The 21,264-nt window shown below is 42.8% G+C and overlaps 1 protein-coding gene across 1 annotated transcript in view; it reads left to right on the top strand.

Moving 5' to 3' along the window:
* Positions 1 to 17,912, top strand: part of PDE6D (phosphodiesterase 6D) — a 47,254-nt gene extending 29,342 nt beyond the window's left edge. The window contains exons 2-5 of the mRNA XM_077826722.1: positions 10,402 to 10,490; positions 14,092 to 14,217; positions 14,920 to 15,025; positions 17,309 to 17,912. Coding sequence (XP_077682848.1) covers positions 10,402 to 10,490; positions 14,092 to 14,217; positions 14,920 to 15,025; positions 17,309 to 17,390 — 403 coding nt within the window. The 3' untranslated portion in view covers positions 17,391 to 17,912. The remainder of the gene's footprint in view (positions 1 to 10,401; positions 10,491 to 14,091; positions 14,218 to 14,919; positions 15,026 to 17,308) is intronic.
* The last annotated feature ends 3,352 nt before the right edge of the window (positions 17,913 to 21,264 follow it).

Raw genomic sequence — 21,264 nt, 5'->3', positions numbered from 1 at the left:
ACCAAAATGAAATCAAACCAAGTCTTCCTTTATAAGCAAACGAAAATAACATGAATTGTAAAACCAAGAGTACATCAGGCTTCAAAATACCTCGTTCCGGTTAGGCTAAATTTCTTTGCATGAATATCATAATGTCCCACATTTGATCTGTTCGAAGAACAATAGGCCATAATGAATTTAGGGGGTTGGGGGGCAGATTCCCTTGTGGGCTTTTGGTAACAACCTGACTCTGTGAAAATGAAATTATTCACCAGAACCCTTGATTGATTATTTCAGCGCAACTTCCTATCGCTCACCTATTGCTGAGAGTCTTGAAATATGATCATAGTTCTGCTATGTTGGAAATTAAAGTTCTAAAGGAGTTGGGACTGAGTGAAGTTGCTGAATCATTTTTAAAGCTGACTTGCAAAGAGAAAAATGGGTTGGTGTACTACTAATTCTTTTGTATGGCTTAAAAATATCAATGTTAAATGTTCAAGTCTAAGATAATTGCTTCAGGTGATAGAGTGGGCTGCAGAATTACCACCAGGGCACAAGCATTTGGGATAGTGGTTAACGAGGTAGTTCATAATTTGAACTCCTTGTCTCAGTCCGCATTTATTGAGAAGGTAGGCAGGTGATATGCAGATACCATTCAAAGTGGAACATAATTTTCCGCAGGAGTGAAAAGACACGGGGTTCTTCGGTTGGATCCTTAATGAGGTATTTGTTCAGGACATGGATATCCTTCCACCTTGATCTTCGGGGTGGGGGAATACCACGAGCCTCTGAGCTCTTGCACTGCAAGCCAAAAAGGTTTTCTGGAGTTGAGTTGGAATTTCAGTATGTTATTTAGGTCTTCATATATTGGAAGATCCTTGTTCCCTCAAATACGATGGGACTTCTGAAGAATTCTTATGTTGCAGCAAACGTAGGCTAGGTGGATGTGTGCCAGTGTGTGAAGCCATAGTTGTGGTATTGATTTTACTGTGCCTGTAATGATTTGCATAGGGGTGTTGAGAACCCACAAGGTATGTGTGGGAGTTACGTGCCCAGACGGGTGAGCACTATTTATCAGTAAAGTATACAAGGACCAGTGAAGAGATCGGTATAATTTTTGCATCAGCTCCCTTGATCGTTCCTGCCTGTTTCTGGATGAGATTTAAATGCATCTTAATTTTTTTGTGGATATTTTAGGTGTTGGTCATTTGTGAGGCTTTGGTCTAATGTCACACCAAGATATCTCTGAGTGGGATCATTTCTTATCTGCTGGCCACAGAAGACCCGGGCAGTTCTGTCCTAGCTTTTTAGATTGCAATCTTGGTGGGGTTTGGTTTTAGCTGCTAATATAAGAGAGATTCTTTTTAAGGTCCTTTGTTCTATGACAGGTAAATCCACATATGTGTAGTCAGAGCAATGTCATCAGCATAGACAAATTTTTATGATATTTGGGGAAGGTCGCTGGTGTAAATATCAAACAGGATTTTGGACTGATAGGCCATCACTGAATGTATGTGGCAGTTGATCTGGTAACGGAGGCAAATACAAAACCTGACTGGTCACAACTTCTCAGAATAATTTTATTGTTGCATTGCATGGAATAACTGTGCTAGATTTCAGGAGACAGATAGGTATACTTACATGAAGGAGCAGAGATGCAGAATCTAACACACAGTTTGTCTCAGAACTTCTTGGGACTTTTAAACATCTATTTAAAATAATTTTCCATCTGAACATGATTGGACTTGCCAGGGGTCTCTCTTCTAATGAGGTTCTTACATCAAGCCCTTCACCATGATATCTGTTGGAATGGGAATGATTTCTCAAAATACTCTGGCACATATAGATAGGGCTCATCCACTAAATCTATGGGGAGGGTCTCTGGAATCTTTTTCATGTGAAGGAAGATCTTCCATTTGTCTTTTTATTCTGAGGCAATCCCAGTGTTTTGTGCTTCAGTAGGCTTTTCAATTACTCGTGTATACTTACTGTCCATTAGTTTGCTCTGTAGCGGCATTCACTTCTGTTCCTATAGTTGTTCCTACACCTTACAATTATGTTCTGATAAATCCTCTGGATTTTAAAGGCCAAGTTCTTCCCTTGGATGCACACATCACTCCCATTGAGTCCCCTGCTGTTTCTGCAAACTTCAGAGCATTATTAACTACATTAATTGTGGTAATATTCAAAGGTTTCTTAGCATGAGTTGAAGCTTTTCTGACATGCTAATTATAAAGATCAATTTAAATGTAGGCAGGATGGGCAGGAATTGCATGTTGTCAAATTAAAAAGAGAGTCATTTTGTTCATGCAATTTGTACTTCTGTAATGGTCCTGTAAACAATGTTGGGTTTTTCTAAACTAATAATTGTTTTACTGGCTAGAGTACAGTGATGTCCGGATGTGATCACTTGCAACTTTTCCTGCTAGGGGACTGGCACAAAAAAATTCTGGCACATCAGTTCACAAGAGCCAAAGAAAGAAACCTAACAAACATAGGCACTGGAAAGCCAACACAAAAGCACTGTATTGTTTCATCTTGTTTTTATTCCCTGGCACTGTAGTCTGGTTCCATGAACCACTTTTACTATGTCTGTTTCTCATGGGAACAAAACAAATTCCTAATAGTAGCGAACAAACCATTTCTTCAGAGCTGCTGTAAAAGGCAACTGGCTCCATCTGTCACTAGCACCTGCTGTAAGCGAAAGATTTTTGTGGGAGTTTGGTATGATAATTTATTGTCCCTTTAAACAGTAGTTATATCCATAAACCACAAGTGTATTGTATTTTTTCATTTTTGTTTTCCTTGCATGGCAACTCAAATGCTCAACTTTGCAGCTTTGGAGACTTTTTAGATTGGGCTTAGAAGTGTTTACAGCAGAAGTGCACAGCACCTCTTGCTCTGTTGGGACTGTTAGTTGGCTGGACTTTTGCTGGTACATACTGATAACAAGAAAGCCTTCTCATCGGCTGCAGAGAAGAGCTACTGGGGGATGTCACAAATTGTTGCTTTTGTCTGAAGAAATCAAAGGCTGTTTGCAGATGCCAAGATTATTTTCTGCTGCTTAGTAGGGACTAAAATTGCTGAGGCCTGGAATTTGTTTAAAAATTTCCACAAAATAATAAAAATTCAAAAGGGTTAACCTCTGAGATGCCAGCTTACTTTAATTTAGACATGTAAATAAATATATTAAAACAATGTCATCTTGTTTCTCCTTTACCTAAGTTTTTCAAGCTGTGATACTGAGCCACCAAATTTATTCTCTTTGCTTAGTGCCCCATAGAACACAATAACTTGATGACCTTTAGCGTCTCCTCATTAGGTATGTAACTCTTGCCTCAAAAGCCCAATCCTTCCAATAGTTCCCCATTCAGCTTGTGGAGAAGAGAGAAAGCTAGTGAAACTAAAGTTTGGCCTATTTTACAGTATAACTGGAAGTGGCTTAAAAGTGATTTCCCCCCAACCTTTAAATGTCCATCCCCTTTTTATGGCTTAAGAGTTCTTAGTCTGCAGTATAAATGTGGTATTGTTAAGGATACTGCAGGTGTCCCAAATTCTGACCAAATATTAAATATTTACTGTTTCCCTGTAACTTGGGAAGATTTAACTATGAATATTTTCAGACATTAGAACTGACTAGAAGGAAAATTAGGGGAAACTAACTAAAAGTAGGCTCCATGCCCAAATTCCATTAGTTGACATTAACAGGATTGCTGATTCTGTCATTTTAGCTGTAAAAATGGTGAATGATAGTTGGACTCCTTTGCTGGAATCCTAGGTTATATGTTGGACACAGCTGTTACACCAGCTAAGCCCTTGCACTCTAATTCCTTACTGGCAGAAGCTAGACGTGATTTTACTGCATTAACAAAATATGCCAAGTAGATGGCTTCTGTATTTTTTTTACAGCTTGTGTGGTTAGCAGCACTTTGCAACTAAACTGATTACAAGTTACCCTGTGCTGGCTTTTAGTTTTCCATGGTCTCCATAATACCCAAGCAGCACAAAAATATTGATGGATTTATCCTTGCGACATTCCCTTGGTGGGGAAGTAGCTCATCGAGGCTCTACACATGATGATCTGACACAAGGTATAAGTGACTTGTCTGAGGTCACACAGGAAATGTGCAGCAGAGCCATGAATATAATTTACAGCACCTGTGTCCTAGTCCTGTGCTTTAACTACAAGACCAGACTTCCTGCATAGTAGAGGTGGTAAAATCTGACCTGGATTTTGCATTACAGTACAGATAAAGCAGCTGTATTAACTTCTATATTACTTTTAAGTGGTTACTCTTAACACAGTATTCTATTAAAATGAACCTATGTAGTGTTGACTTGTTATTTCAGTAATATCAGTTGATGTTTTACCAAGTGCAATCCAAGAACTCTCCAGCTGAATTGAGGACTGTATGACATAAGATGAAAGCACGTTGTGGCGAACATGGGATCATATAGTCAGCAACTGTTGGTAATGATATAAGGGGAATTGTAAAAACAAAGACAAGAAAAATAGTAGGAAGGATACTAAGCAGTTGGTATTGGTTAAAATGTGACAAACACTCTAGGATTTTGTGTCATTGCCGTGAGCTGTTAAATATATCCCCCTGATTACCTAGTTACTGTGAAACGACTGTAGGTTGGGGGAGGATTTCTGCTGTATCCTATCTTATGGTTCATGTTAATATTTTTGGATCTCTCTGACTGCAGTGGCACAATTGATTTGGTCTGTACAGGAAGCTTAAGAGCAGCTTCCTTCACAGCTAGTACCAGAGTACGTCAGAGGTGCTGTGAAGGCCTAATTGGTTTCTTCCCATTTAGGGATTTAATAGATCACCTCTATGGTTCGTAGTATCTTGAGTCATTCTTGGATGTGTGCAGTGATTGTTGTCTTAAGGATTTACTGCTTGTCCTTCACCCCCTACAAAAACTGGTTTTATAACAGTGGAGTTTAAAATGCTATGTGCACTTGTAATGTACATACAAACATCCTTTTTTGTTAATCTGGAGCCCAGAGAGCATGATGTTGCCTGGTAGTAGGTGGAGGTGACAGTGGTCTGTGGATTCCTTAAAATACCCAAAGGTTATGATAACACGTGAGCAATAGCTATCAGTTTGTGTATCTATTGCAGCACTTATTACTGGACAAACTATATGGACAAAGAATTCATATTCTTCTAGTTCCTTCAAATATGGTTTTATACTGAATTTTAGTCTTTAACTAGGAAGAAGGTCATGTTCCATACGCACACTGCCAGAGCCTATAGCTACTGCTTATAAAACCTTCAAGACATCAGTGTTTTTATGTACAAGCAGAGTGGACTTTACGGCCGTGATACAGCTTAAGGGTATGTCTGCAGTGCAGTTGGAGGTGTAACCACAGCATGTGTGGAGATGCCCGAATTGGCTTTAATTTGGCTAGCTCAAACAGCAATAACAGCAAAGCCATGGCAGCACCAGCGTGGGCTAGCCACTAGGATACATAACCAGGGTCCTGGACGGGCTTGTACACCCATGCTGCTGTGGCTTCACTGCTGTTGTTATTCAGGCTAGTTAGATCAAAAATACTTTGGGTATATCTAGACATGCTGCAGTCACATCTCCTGTTGCAGTGTAGGACGTACCTTAAGTACTTTGCTGAACTGCGGCCTAGGGGCTGTAACAGCAGGTGCATTGGAGAGGTTACAGGGTGAGTGACTGGAATGGAGGGGAAGCCACAGGCCATTTGGGTGCACTAATCTTTAATCCAATAGCCTTCTGACCATCTCCTGTGTTTCTAAGCCCCAAAGGGCTACCTACTTAAAAATCAAATGCTGTAAAGGAAAAATCTAATATAAAAATGTTCTACCTGGTAAATCTATATCTGATATAAATAGGCTACTAAACATTCTTATTTACTACTCAACTGAACGGTTGTCCTCTAATCTAATATGCTGATCCATGCCATGAATACCTGGTTGTTTATACTTTCCCACTGTAGGCAACATTATAAAATCGAGTCGGGTGGTTTAGAACACAAGCTTGTCTTTGGGGAAGGGTTTGCTTACACAAATCTAATGTAGAAGCTTTTTGGCGTCACACTCTATTTCATCAGTTATTCTCGAGGATACTCATTCCTGCATACTTGTTGACACCCTGATCACACCAGATGTGTTGTGCACAGCTTTTTGCATGCTGTATCGTATTGATAACGAGAAGCTGGGGAAGAGGATGAAAGACTGTATGCAAAAAATGGTTACAAAAACTAGGTTCTTTCATTATGAAAGATAAAGAAGGGTACAAAAATTCCTAGAGGGTGAAGAACAGTCAAGATGGCATAAGCTGAAACTAAAAGATCTAGGTATTCATGGAAGACATGACAGCAGTTTGGCTGCCACAGCCTTTGAGGTAGTCAAAATAGAGTTTGAGGTGCACTGGAGGAAAATATCATAGAGTACAAACAATAGCAACGTAGATAGGCATAGTTTCTTTTGCCATATCCTACTATAAAGGAATCATTCCTCCTGAATGCCTCCTCCTTCAATGCCATCCGTAATTAGCAGCCTTTTGTCATGCCAAGTCTAAATAGGAATCAGTACATCCTGACTTTGTGAAAAAAAATTGTCTTTGGCAGATACAAAAATAAAAAGAAACATTCCTCTACATAGATCAGAGATGTTCAAGACAATGTAACTTGCGTTTGGAAATGAACGTCTTATTTCTCTTTATCAGGCTGAGCAAAGTATGTGTGTGAGGAAGCTAATTTGTCAAGTGTATATAAAGCAAGTTAAATTCCAGCTTTTATATAAGACTTTGCTGACCTGGTCAGGTGGTGGCATATAAATAGATCAACAGTTCTCCCTTCTGCTGTTCTGCCTAATCGTTCCCTGCCTCCAGGATTGAAGGTGATTTGACATATTGGGTCTTAAATCCTATAGGAAATAACAGAAGCATGAAAACTCTGTGTTGGTAAGGGATATTATGCTTTTTGATGTTGCATGTAGAAGCCAGATTACAGATAACACTATTGTTACTCCTTGTTGTCTAATCTTCATGAGGCCATAATTCACTGGGCTGTATCTTCTCTTTAACTTGCACCTTCAAGTTTCCTTCTCAAACTTCTGAGACAGGCTTTCTTCAAGAAGAATGATTGTGTTAAACCCATATTAATGTGCTTTTTCTGCTTAATGATACATCAAATGCCCTCCTGATCCTGCCTGCAGGTCCCCACTGCTGTTCAGAAGATGGAGGGTTTTTATTTTTAGTAACAATATCTCTCCTGCTGGGATGAAAGAATCTTAAACCAATTAAACACATTAGGAGATAACAGCACATGTGGGTTTGGTTCAAGGCCTCCATTTTCTTCACCATGGGGCATGTCCTCGTACCAAGCTTTCCATGCAAGATGACAGAAATAGTACAATAAGCTCCTAACTAGGTCATCAATGTAGCTGCTGCTTTGCTAGGTATTCCCTAACCAGTGCCTTTTAGCCCAATATAGTAATCTCTGTAAATGAACTAAAATTTAGAGTTAGGAAATAGTTTTCCCATTTCTCTGGTGATTGTTGAAGAAAAATACAAAATTTTAATTAAAAATCTGAATGTGAGGGACTTTGTCCAGTTCAAGATGATCTTTTGTATGTATGTGGGGATAGATTATTTTTCCTTTTTCATAATGCTTAGCTTCTTGGGGGGGAAAACTTTCTAAAATGGCTAGTGTAGTGGCTAGTGGTCTGTTAAAGTATGCTTGAGTGTATAAAGGGTAGTTGGTGCCATTCGTTTGTTTATGGGTTTTTTTAAACCCTGTTTTGCATTCGTAACTATGGCCAGGTTGATTTTTAAATTTATTTTTTCATTCATAGACGTGTACAAGAGCTTGTGCTGAGTTTACACATAAATCCATCATGGCTAGGAGTTCTGTAGCCACATTCATTTGGTACTGCAATTCAAGCCTAGATTGTTGAAATACAAGGTATCTGCCAGGAATTATTGCATGAATTGCTGACCTACAAACTCAGGACAGCCGGGATCTAGTGTTAAGCTTTTTACTTCTAATTGATCTTTAGGTTGACAGAATACAAAGCACAGAGGAGACAGTCACACATGGCTTTATCATTACACTGGAACATCAATATAGAATGAAATTTGACAAGGAGACTGCCTGGAAGTCTAACACCTTTAACGTCAAAATAAATTGCAGTGTCCAATATGCAGGCATAATTTAAATGACCAGTTACTTTGGATTTCAACTAGAGAGAAATCTTTTTTAGACTGTCAATTTCTGTCCTTTATGCCTACACAGTATTTTTACTGACCAAAAATAGAAGGTCAGTAGAGTCCCATAGCCCTGTGCTTAAAGTAATAATGTCACATTCATCCATCTGTTGTGTTCACGCCAGTAATCGAGTTATGAGGCTATAGTTGTTCCACTCAGAATTTTCTTTCAAGTGCGTAACTCTGTTTTGAAAATAAAATTAGGCTCCTAAGTCACGTAGGCTTTGCAATGCTGAGTGGAGCAACGGCTAAATACCTTTTAAAATCTGCACCTCCCTACCTCACGAGTGCGTTGTAAAGATAACTATGTTAAAGCTTGTGAGATGCTCAGATACTGTGGTAATTGGGTCATAGAAGTACCTTAAAATAGAGGAGTATGGTGTCATTCATGGTGATCCTCTGGTTTATAGGTGTCTGGATTGCACACAGCTATCTAAGCAAATATCTCATTTCTAGCCCTGTTTATGGTTGTCTGTTGGAAATTTTATATTTAAAAATTGTTAGAAATCTTAACTCAATTTCCTCCCTCCTCCACATACACAATTTTCAAACAAACATACATAACTAAGTAAAATAAAAGCTGCTAAAGCATGTGTTTTCTTCCCCGGGCTCCAGAAACACCTTGAGTACTTCCAGTACTGTCACTGAGCAATAGAGAGATTAAGAGTTTTGTGAGTCTGCCCAGAGATTAAGTACATTAGAAACTAAAATAAACACATGCATATAATTCTGCTTATCCTCCCATGTCAAGCTTCATGTTGCCCCCCAGCCCAACTCTCCTCCAGTTTTTCCCACCCTCATCTGCCTGTTTGTCAGCTTCTCGCAAAATCACCTTCCTCCAGGCAGCCCTTTGTACCTAGCATAACCTCTGAGTTCATCCACAAGGCCTCCTCTGGCTCACTCCTAAAGACCCACCTCTGCTGTGCTGCTTCAGTGAATAGCTTTGACTTGTATAAATAACCTGATTAATTATTATTCTTCCCTCAAACCGCTGTCTTAGAATGCACGCTTTGCATGACAGGGGATGTCCCTTCTTGAATGCCTGGAAAGTGCCAAGCACATAGTGGACACTGACAAATTAACCAGTACCTAGAGAGGATGCTGCAAAAGTCTTAATGGCATTTTCTGCTGTTTTTCCATAGGTTCACACTGCAGCTATCTTCTAAAGGGCAGAGGTCCTGCTATGCTCCAATACTTCAGCATGTAAATGCTGGTGACTTCATGAGTGCCCCTATGATCAGCTGTGGAAGCAGGGAGTGTGGTTTTGGGAGTATGGCAAGTCTGCTTCAGCCTTTTTGAAAGCTATAACTCTATTCATCAGGATATACAATATTGACGATCCAAAATAGTTTTGCAGATTCCCAATTCCAGAGTATGGGTGTGTGCACAGCATTGACAATGGGAAAGCTTTTCAACAGCACAAATAACACTTAGGCTAATTGCTATTTGTGCCTTTGAAAGTGTCTGTATTCCACACTCCTATATAACTTCCATGAGTATTACATCAATCCATACCATTAGAAGTCTGGTACATAACACTTACAAACTTACTCCCTACTCCCTCTTACTGGTGTGTTTAGCTCTTGTGCCTTGGGGAAACTCCACCAGGGGTGTGCTGTTCTTAGAGAATTCCAGTTAATATGAGAGTTACGTGTGCCAAAAATGTCAGAACAAAGTTCTTTACCACACTGTGCAGATCAGGAAAATTGATCCAACATTCTTTCTCTAGTGACACACGGGGTGTGTTTCTCTTATGTTTCTCCTTTCCCCATTCCTCTTGAGAGCTGGGGGAATGGTGATGAGGAATCGTATTATAGAATTATCTGCTATAGAAGCTAATGCTGCTGCTTGCTTCCCTGCAATACAGTGATGTTTACCTGATCCAGTAGAATATAGTGCACAAGGCCCAAGAGCGTCAGTTTTAAGGAAAAACTTAGAGTGGATGCCCTTCGCTTGTTGCGTTGACTCTGGTCTAATGTTGGTTTGTTCTTAAACCATGAGCAGGACATCTCCCCTCGTTGGTGCTGTAGGTCCAAATACATGGCGTGTCAAACTAAGGTTTTAGTATAACTCCTGCTTAATTCTGAGTAGCCTGTTTCAGTGCTAGGCAAAGACTAATGGGCACAGCGTCTAAAAGCACAGTTCGTTTCCTTAATCACCTCCAATCAGAAATTGGATGAACCTTCGGGATGCAGAGACGGGGAAAATCCTCTGGCAAGGAACAGAAGATCTGTCTGTACCTGGGGTGGAGCATGAAGGTAAAGTGTGGCCTCACTGTTGGGTTGGGTAATACAGTATCTACAGGGCATGACTGCAGTCAGCATGGCACTGCTTTTGAAGGATAGACCGTTTGCTTGGACTTTGATTCTACAGCACAAGGAGCAGGTGGGTCAGCTGCAGACAAAGGAGAGATGTTAAGACTGAATACAAGGAGCTCAGTGGGTTAATTTACTTCTGCACACCTGATTGTCAAACTTTTCCTCTTAATCCTTTGTGGGGGGGGAAAGCCTTATCACATAGTGTGACTAGGACTGGGCTAGTAGTTGTATTGATCACAGTTGAGGCACAGTGGGAGAGCTACATGGGGAAATGTGCACACTGTTGGCCCTCTGCCAGCTTGACCAGTCCTATTACTTTCTGCAAAGCATTGGGAGAATTTAGTGCTGAAATGGTAAATGGGACCCTTCTGTGCTCTCCACTTCTGTCTGTGGCTTCTCTTCCCTTTCTGCCTTTGGTATCTGTACCTAGAGGCCTAGCAAAGTATTCCATTGTCCATTACTCTGCTTTGATATCTAATATCCCATGCTAGTGTGGAAACATGTCGGAAAGGGATAGTAATTGAAAGCAAGCTTACCGCAATATAGACTGTTTGTCACACTGGCTATGCATAGAACAGCATGGCCTCAGCGAATTCACTCAAAAGGCTTTTCTGATAATGTGAGCACCATGCAAATGGTCTATGAAGAGTGGCATGACCTTGAAGAGTGGCGTGACCTTGGTCATCCGTTTATGTCAGTGTTACTTATGAATTTTTGCTTAAACGACAAGGGCCGAATCCTGCTTGGGGATACGAGGGCATTCATCTTTCTGTGAATTATAAAATCTCCTACCATGCAAGGGCAGCAGGTACATGGCACCAGAGAGTGGCAGCAGGATCCAACTCTTACATTATTCCTTTGTAAAGTGGGGTTTTTTTTGTTTTTGTTTTTTTTTAAGTAGTAATGCTGTCAGGGTAGAGAGGATGGGAATTGGAGCTGTTTAATACAGTTCAGGGCTGGGGAGGACACAGGATAACTTCTTGTCTTTCAGCTACAGAGATTTGGTTTCAAAGCTAGTTTGGGTCACAAATGAAATGGACGTGCTACTCCTAATCAGGTCCCTCATGGACACTCTTCCACTTCACACAAACAGTGCACAGTGGGGCATGACAGTCTCTGCTCAAGAGAGGCCTGATGCTGTAATGGGAATGTTGAGAGTCTGAATTGAAATGCAGAGTTAGATAAGAGAAGCACTGTGTTAAAACATTAATCTGGCCTCTTCTGAGCTCATCCACTTGGGCCTGACAAGTCTCTCCTGGTCTCACTCCAGTGCTTTTTAGCAGCAAATAGCTGCAGTCCTGTTAACATACCTACTGACATACTCTGCTAGGATTGCACACCTAGGAAAAAACTGGAAATGCCATTATTACAAACACAACTGAACATATACGGGTCTGGTTCTGAAACCAAGGAAATATTTAACAATACATCAGAACTCTGTAGAACAGGGTTTATTCAGATGCCTGCTGTGAAGGGAAAGTTTCCAGCAATTTTAAATACAACTGTAGTAAAATAATTGAAACACAGCTTTAAATAAAACAAGGTAATTCTGCAGCCTGGTGCTTTGTTGCTTAAACTATGGGGTAGTGCTGCTTTGCCCGCTTTTTAGCCACTGTGTAATATTGGGTGTGAAGGCAAGAAAGGAGCACGAAAGAGAGGAGAGTAGCTAATAGCAGCCCAGGGAGAAGTAAGACACTGGGCTGCAGGAAGCAGAAAATGTAAACCCTGAGGCATTTGTTCCCATTGTTCTCTGACTTCCTCTTACAACTTCTCCCTAGAGGCACTGGTAGCTTTTGAGTCTTCTTCCTTCATTGTATATAGACAGACTGTTACGCTTCCCTGGCTCTATGTACCTTCTGTAGACTACAGGGTGGAGTGTTTTTTCTTGTGGATAGAAGAGAAGATTGGGACTCATGAGTTCTATTCCCCGCTCTATCACTTGGGCAAGTCCTATTGCCTTTCTGCACCTTAGATTTCCCTGCTGTATAAAACCGCAATAATATTTGCCTACTTCACAGGTAAACTGGGACTTAATTAAAACAGAGTCTCCGATGTCTTTCAGACTATCCTGCGTCAGAAGTGTATAGTACTAATATCATTACAGCTATTATTTTGTCTTGGCACTTCACAGCAAGTCACAGCCTGGTCATGATGACCATAGAGTCAGATATATAGCAAAAGATTCCAAAGGTCAGCTGTGCAAAATACAGACTATTGAGTAATTTTAAGACATTTACAGTCATTAACAGAAAAACACCCTATGTCTTAAGGCCCAAATAAATACAATGCACAATGATTTAATGAAGTACTATATCATTAAATGGGCAGGCCATATTCACAATAGGCTGCAGTCTGTACTTGCAAGGAACAGAGGTGGATGTTGGTGTTATGCGGTGAAAATAGCTTAAAACTATTAGTGGATTAGGGGGGTAAAACTTCAAGCAGCTCCATTGTGGTTCTGTTTTTTAAATCATGGGATCGGTGCTCCTCCCTGGGACAAAGTGGTAGCTTACATCATGGTCCCCTGTAGCTCTCTAGATCAGCATCATATCAAAGTCCCAGTCCATTAAGCTATCGCTCATTAGATGGATTTACCTGGGGTTTGATGGGCTTTTCCTGTTATTAAACAGCAACTTGCTGTCTGCTCATGGACATTTTGATAGGCTTTCTGTTTAGGAGCAGTTCTGCTCATAAAATAGAAATTTACATGAAAACACTTTCTAGTACACTGTAAGGATATATAATCACACCACTTAAGAGTGAAGGGCTTGGTAGCGTGTTAGTGTACTGAATATGCCCTTTTATCCTTGTTACTGGGACATTTCAGCACAATAACTGATGCTCCCAGACTACCTCCTCTTCCCCTAAAGATCTTACAAAATCAGCTACAGTTTTCCATTTGCTGGTGGTGTCATACCCACCATGAGAGCCCAGCCACATGAGCATGCCAAATCCATTTTGTCTCTAAAAATGTACAGTTGTATTGCCCTTATTGGGATAGGTATTTTGTGAACCAGACACTTCCTGTGCACTTACAGAATGGCTCCCAGGGTCCATGTGAAATCACCCGAATTGCACCTGCTGGGTTGGGAAATGGGAGTTTGGGGTTTGATCATGACACAAAGCCTGAAAAGGGGAGCCGAAGGAGGAAAGGGTACTATTTAATGGGCAGAGTATCCCTCTGCCTATTTGCCATGTTTAGCACATTTTCTTAAGTAATTTGTAATGTTGCAGGTCACATTTTAGCCTGAGGTAACAGGGCTTCAGTAGTACATTACCAGGAATGAGGAGTCAAGAGACCTGGGTATTTTTCTGGCTGTGCCACAGTCTTGCTTTGAGATTCTGGGCAAGGGATTAGGTTAAAGCTATCTGTGCCTTAGTGTTCACTTCTGTAAAATGGAACTCACATTTTTAGTTGCTTTTTTGGCCTGAACTGTGCTCAGAGCCTCTGCATTGGGTTAGCATTTCAGAGCATGCCAGAATAGCGCAGGGTTTGTTTTATTATTCGTCAGAGTAATGGTTGTCTGATTTACTTCCACAGCTCGAGTTCCTAAGAAAATTCTGAAATGCAAAGCCGTGTCTCGGGAGCTAAACTTCTCCTCAGCAGAACAAATGGAAAAATTCCGACTGGAACAGAAAGTTTATTTCAAAGGGCAGTGTCTAGAAGGTATCGCTCCATTCTCTGGACACAGTCTGTACTAGAATGTGGTGAACTGAAACTTTGTAAAATGCTGGGATTGTGGGTAATGAGATGGGCTGACCATTTTTTTAATTTTTAAGAGTAACGTGGAGGTGGAGTGTTAGTCGGACCTAATGGGCCAGAGCATTAAAGAGACCATTTCAGAAGCGTATTAACGCTTACGCAAGCATGACTTGTACCTGTGACAGCATGATCTAGAATGCCTTGTTGTAATATTACACTTAATCTAGGGGGTATAAGAGTTCAGAACCTCGCTGCCTTGTTTTATTCATTAGGCCCCTACCTTGAGCTTTCTTACACGGGGAAGTTTTTTGAAGAGGGGGAGGATTTAGAACACTCTAAAGATTGGTTAGAAACAATGAAATCTAACTTGGCCCAATTTCTGCTGAGTTAATCACAAGAAAAGTGGCATGACTGTGCCATTGCTCTTCCGATCTGTTCCTCAAGGGCATAGTGGAGGCAGGGAGGGTGTTTAGTGCGGGTTGAGTTGTACAATCCTAGTTTTTACATAGCATTTCCCTTCTTCTGAGTTTACATACAACCTGCTGACAGAGCATAAGGTGTGTCAGTTACTGACCGCTTTAGGAGTTGGGTGTGCAGTCAGGTAAAGAGCAATAGGACCAATGTGGTTTTCATAAAAAGCTTTTGGATCTCTTTTTCACTTCACAGAATGGTTCTTTGAATTTGGCTTTGTGATCCCTAACTCCACAAACACTTGGCAGTCCTTGATAGAGGCAGCACCAGAATCACAGATGATGCCAGCTAATGTTTTAACGTGAGTTGCTTAGGGTTAGAGAATCTGAGCACTCGGGGGCAGGGGGTTGGGGGAGGAACAGGGAAGGGGGAAGCAGGTCTTGGCATTTCCATGGGTGCAGAAGAGTAAAATTGGAGGATTGTTCAAAATGTGAAAGAGGGAGGGGAGTTGATATTGACTTTGTCACGTTCCATACTGCCAGCTCTTGAGGGACTTCCCCATTTCCCTCCTTCCCATAGGTCTAATTTGCTTTAATAGAGCTGCTAAGACTTTTGAGAAACTGGAATTGATTCTATGTTAAATACTGGACCTGCCTTTAAAGGTGACTATGAAGGAGTTTTAAAAATTCTGTTCTAATGCCCTCAACATCCAGGCTAAGCAGCTACTCAGTGCATTCCCATAAAGCCAGCTGTTACTGACTGGCTCTTGCTCTGAGATCCCTGCAGACCTTATTCAGGTGGTGTCACGCAGGGGACCTCTGTGACCTGAAGTTGGCTTCTGGTGCTCGTTTAACACTATACTCTTTTGCCAGGCTTCAAATATGTTACCCTCTTTTGGATATAAAATAGCGTAGTTATGCAAAATAGCATGTGAACAAAATAAAAGCCCTCTAATTGACTCCTTACACGTTGATGTCAGAGGAAATCAGCAATTTATGGACTTAGATCAGGCTAGTGAGTACCAGGGCGTCACTTTGAATGGGAGGTTTGATGGAAGAGAAGCCTAGAGGCAGACCCTTGGCAAGCAGTAATCCCTAAAAAAGGCCAGCATCCCTATAGGAGCTGTCCCCAGGCTAGATATGTGCTGGCAAAACATTTCTCTCTGTCTGTCACCAGCAGAGACAGGAGGAGTTTAGGCAGATAGCGGGAACCTGGTCACACCAAGATTGGTGTGCTCCTAGAAGATCCTTCTTGTCAAACTTCCCTTTGCTCCCTCCCTGCCCTGATGGAAACTAGACATACAGTGAGGGAGCTTTGGTTGCAGCCGCCATCTTTGATGTCACAAAAGTCTTTGACAGCACTTTTGAGAAAGAGGAAAGACTATGAAGAGGGAACAATAAGTGAAGTGGTTAGAGCAGTGCTACCTGGGAGCCCTTTTTGTGGGCACTGCAAGCAAACCCAGCTCCCAGTGAGCACCGGGGAAGCCAGACTGCAAAATCCAGAATAAAGACAAAAGCTCACTGGATGAGACACAATTCTCCCCACCTCAGGAAGCAGAAAGTTTTCAGGACTGAGCCCTACTGATGGTGGCAAGGGTACACGAGCATTTTCCACCCCCCCAGTTCTCTGTAGGTTCCAGATTCACCAATCTTACTAGGCCTCTCAGTTCTCCATTCCACTCTCCAAAGGCTTCCTAAAATTAGAGCCTTGAAACCTGAGCCAAACCCAGCTGGACCCAACTTCAAGTGTCAGGTCAGGTCTGAAAACAACCCAGCCCTCTCTGGGGTGGGGTGAGTAGACTATCACCTCCTCCTGCCAGTGGGGCTGGCAGAGCAGCTGCATCCCAGCTCTTGCCGACCACCACCGCCTCGCTGCATTGGATACGCTGATGAGTAGCAGCATCTCTCACTCTGCAGCACACCCAGCATTAGTATACTATGCTTCTGCTTTAGTATACAGAACACATAAAACCAACTTGGACCAGCAGAGTGTGCAGTCATACCCAAAGTCTATATTCCATGTGGGACACTAGATCTTTCCACTGCGGTTCAGACAAGACACTTGCTTTTAAGCATTTCTTGGGAGAATCACATCGACTGCTAGAGGGCATATGGGGACATGGAGAGGAATAACAGCGTAGGAAGTGTGGTGCTGCTTTTCATGTCTCCCAGTAGAGAATGAGTAATACAAGGTGACCAGCCACGCTACAACTTTACCTATGGCTTCAAAAACATTGTGCAGAAGTTAACCATTCATGGGTATCATATACATCCCCTCCCTGCTCTGCCCTGTGACACAGCCAGTGTGCCATTCAACCCAGTGAACAGAAACGGTTCATCTTGACATGGGGGAGCAGCTCCCTATAGGAATGCAATGGGCAAGTCTCATTGTCTGTGGAAAATAAGGCTGATAGCACTTTGTAAAGAACAGCCCTCCCTTCTAGTCCATTGCTGATGGCGTCGGGTTACAGTGCTGCTACCGTTTGCATTATTCAATGCGTGCAATAAATATTCTTAAATAAAAGGCAGCGGGTATTGTGGGGACAGGGAGTTAGCTCAAGCCAGCAAGAGCAGTGTTAGCTGTAGTATTCTGTAATTGCTTTTGTCTAATATCTCCTTGCTTTCCTTTCAATTTCCCTCCACAGTGGTAACGTTATTATAGAAACCAAGTTCTTCGATGATGACCTCCTTGTAAGCACTTCCAGAGTGAGACTTTTCTACGTTTGAGATAAGGGGGCTTTTGGGGGCTGTTTTTAGTTTTCCTCCGTACAGTTCTTGGTGCAGAACCCCTTGCCTATCCAGTGGAAGACACTTCCTGTAGGTGTGAGCCTGGGGACCAGCTCACCGGGGGTTGTGACGTTTGCCCATCAGTTATTTGGTTTTCCCCTACGACCAAACCCAACCCTGAGAGACGCAACCATCAGCTCAGTGATGGGGGGAAATAAAGACTCTGTAAAAATGGGCAAAAAATGGTTGTGCAGAACCAATACTGTAAATTATGTTAGTTTCATCCTTTGTACTTCTCTGGATCTTGGTAAGTAATCACTCATTTCCACTTGCACCTTCTCTCGGCACTTTGTTTTGGATTAAGTTAACTTTTTCCTTTCCCATGTTTAGTTTTTATGCTTTCTCTGGATTTCTGTGTAGTGGTCTATACATTCTCATATCCTAAACTTGTAAAATAGTCTGATATTACATAATGTAATTAAAGCAAATTTCTGAATTAAAACATTCGTACCGTCCAAAGAATGGAAACGCTTTCAGCTGTATTTTTCCCCTCTTATTTTAAAAATGTGAGCAAGTGACAGACTGCAGTGTAAAAGCCCATTGCCAGCAAGCCAACGGCAGCAGAACAAAGGTCTCGTCAGCACTGCCATACTAAATTCTCTCTGGACTCTTCGATCCTCAAGGCTTCCTCCAAATAAGGTGAAAACTATAGCTGATGACCAGGTCTTCCTTCAGATTCCCCCCTCCACACTAGGATTGTCTCTGTTCATTCAACCAGTGGTTAACCTAAGCTTACTCATTTCCCTGGGTAGCAATGCACAGACGTTAGTTTATCCAGACTCCACTGGGTATGTCCAAAACCCTCTGGAAAATGGGAGTTATACTGAATAGACTAGCACTTAACATAGTCCACCGTGTTCACAAACTCCAGGAAGAGAGGCATTAGCTATGATCACTAAAGATGTCTCTTTCTTGAGTTTACTAGAGACTAAAATGCTGTATTCGGGGCTCTGTTTGGGCTACAGTGGCTAACATCAAGTGTAAGAGAGTGACCTTAAGCTTTTCTCCCAGGCCACAGGAGACCCTGGCCACAGCCAGTTATTTCCACTAGGTGGCTCATACACAGGCCTCACTTTTTTTATTTCTTGCAAGGGGGACCCTGCCCTTGTGGGCCTTCTTAAGTCTCTTTTGATGGGGATCCAAAGGAAGTTAAATGTCCCAGCACACCCAAGAATAACTTCCCAGAGCCAACTGAAAGGGAAAGAGGCCAACAGTACTTTCATACTTCAGGGCTGTCTGTGTAGCTGTTTTCAAGGAGTCCTTCTGGCTGGGTGGTTGAATGGGGCTTTCTCTGTGGGGCTTACCCTGGGAGTCTGCTGCACTCCCTGTAGAGTCTGGGTGGAGATCTTCTGGCTGGGAGCTCCGCCTGTGGCTTAAGGAATCACTCCACCCATTTACTACCCAGGGTGATCTTCCCCATAGCTGACTGCAGCCATTTCCTTCTTTTTAAAGACCTCTTCTCTACCATACATGATTGATAGGGGCAGGGCTAGCCCCACACACTGTTCCTGTCTGGGGCCTTCTTCCTCAGTGTGGGCCTATCTACTGTCTCACAGGGCGCTTCTGCTGCAAAGGGCTTTTCCAAACACACACAAACTCATTCACAGCTCCTGTTACATTTCTTATCATTAGCAATCTTCATTCCCTTAGTAAACTTAAATCTTGCACAGACCGTGCCTTCAGTTTCTGCTCTCAGACATCACTGACAATTTTATGATTAGTGGACATTGATGAACTTAACTAGGAGGATTGTGAGATCAAACCGTCCTGTGAATGGGGACTGATTCAAAAGAAAATGATAGGGAATAAGGGAAATGCATCATTTCAGTGCCTGAATTGATGCTGGATTGTTGATCTGGGAGAAGAAAGTGCATTATCCCCAGCAGCAGCTTCCTCCTAATGTGTCTGCGCCTAATGGATATATGGGGCAGAGCATTCCCAGCATCATGCCCCAACTAGGCAATCTCTTAGGTGGGGCCCACGACTGTTTGAAACACTAGTACGTCAAAGCACACTATGAAACTTCCAGAGTGCGGTAGTTGGGTCCACATGGCCCACATGCTGCTGCGCTGTAGATTCACACTTTGGCTTGCTGTACACTAAATCACCGGGTAGACAAGTCCCGAGAATCATACAGTGGGCGACCGGGAGAGGAGAGGTGGGGCTATGTGTGTGGTTGGGGGTGAGAATCTCCATTTGGAAGCAGTTGGCAAACTGGAAGGAGAGTCACTTTAACCCATGAAATGTAAACCCTGTGTCAAGCGGGCTCGCGGCCGGGGGCCGGGTCAAAGTTCAGGCGCACATGCCCCAAAGCCAGCACAGTCCGAATGCGCCAGGTAAGTCGCATGTAAATTACCCAGCTTTATAGCATAGCCTCCTATTTTCAAACTGCTTTTCAAACCCAAAATAACCTACATACGCCAGGTAAAGTTACAGCACAGGGCTGCTCTCGACTGTCCTGGTAAACAGTTTTAGCCCATTTCAGTGTTTACATGGAGCTACATTCTGATGTTTACCACTATGCCTCCAACTGGCAGTTCAGGCAGAGTTAGCCAGTGACACGCTGCAGAGGCGGCTTCTTGTCAACAAGAAAAGCTACAACCTAGTAGCAGGGAGCGTTTTTCAGATTAATAAAAAAGGAATGCATGATTTTTAAAAAAGCCTCTCAGTTTGTGGGGGCCTGTAATACCTGGGATATTAATTTTCACACACTTGAGCCTATGCTTGCTCCTGTTGAACCGGTCTTCATTTGTGATTACCTCCTTGGAGAATTGCACCTGTTCCAACCTGTTGCTATGATGGCAGCTTTTAGGTAGCGTCCCACTGGCATCAGGTGCTAGCATGCTCTTGAATGTGAGCTGTCCCTGTGGTCGAGGGTTCTGCGATGCCCATGTTGGAAATGCAGCAAGACAAGGGGGTGGGGAGGTAGGCCTGAGGTTTTGACTTTGTTTCTCTGTAACTGAGGTGTGTTTCATTAGGTGTGAAATAGAGGCTGATTAGACTAGGCTCCAGCAGCACAGGGCACAGCAAGCCTGGCGCCCTCTACACCTGCACTGCTCCTAATACAGCGTACTGGGCGGTGCAATCGCCGAGGAGGAGCTGGCCCAGGATGTATTCCAAAAGGCCTTCAGCTTATCCATCTTAACCAAGGTGATGTTTTGTCACCTGCCGGAGGCAGTGATTACGCCACTGTACTGCCCTGTGCCCCCGTTTTCCTGCCCATCCTGGTGAAGCTCATTGGGGCAAGTAGGTGGCACCCAACACGATGGGGCCCCAATCTCGGCTGGGGCCTCAGGGTACCAGAGTAATGTAATTGCACTGGCAGCGTGCAGGGCATGGTTTCTAGGTGAGTGGAATGCTGGTGAATGATGCTTCATTGACAGCCCTGGAGACAAGCTTATAGCCCAGGGGTTCTCATCCTCTTCCCCTTGTCCATCTAGCCAGGACACCTCCTACTTAGCATTATGGGAAGGGGACGGTTGTGAGCCGCACGATTGAAACCTCTGCTTTAGCTACCTAGAGGCGGTGGTGGTCCAAGCCCGCTGCATACCACACTACCTCAAGCCTACCCGCGTTCCAGGGGCAGCGCTTCTCGGGGAGTCAGATCGCCTACTCCCTCTGCACTAAAGGCTGAGTTTGACCTTCAACTCATACTGCAAAACTGGCTGGCTGGTTTAGCCTAGGAGCATCCTAGTTAAAGGGAAAGGTCCCACTGGCGTCATTAGGAATTTTGGTGCTGGGTCATTTGCTAGCTTTGGGCGGAAGCTAGATCCCTGCCTTACGGGGATCTTCAGCTTTGGAATCACAGCTGTCT

This window comes from Eretmochelys imbricata, chromosome 9, assembly GCF_965152235.1.
Source record: "Eretmochelys imbricata isolate rEreImb1 chromosome 9, rEreImb1.hap1, whole genome shotgun sequence".
Taxonomy (NCBI): Eukaryota; Metazoa; Chordata; order Testudines; family Cheloniidae; genus Eretmochelys; species Eretmochelys imbricata.
The sequence above is the reverse complement of the archived record's forward strand: the minus strand, read 5'-3'. Positions and strand labels throughout refer to the sequence as shown.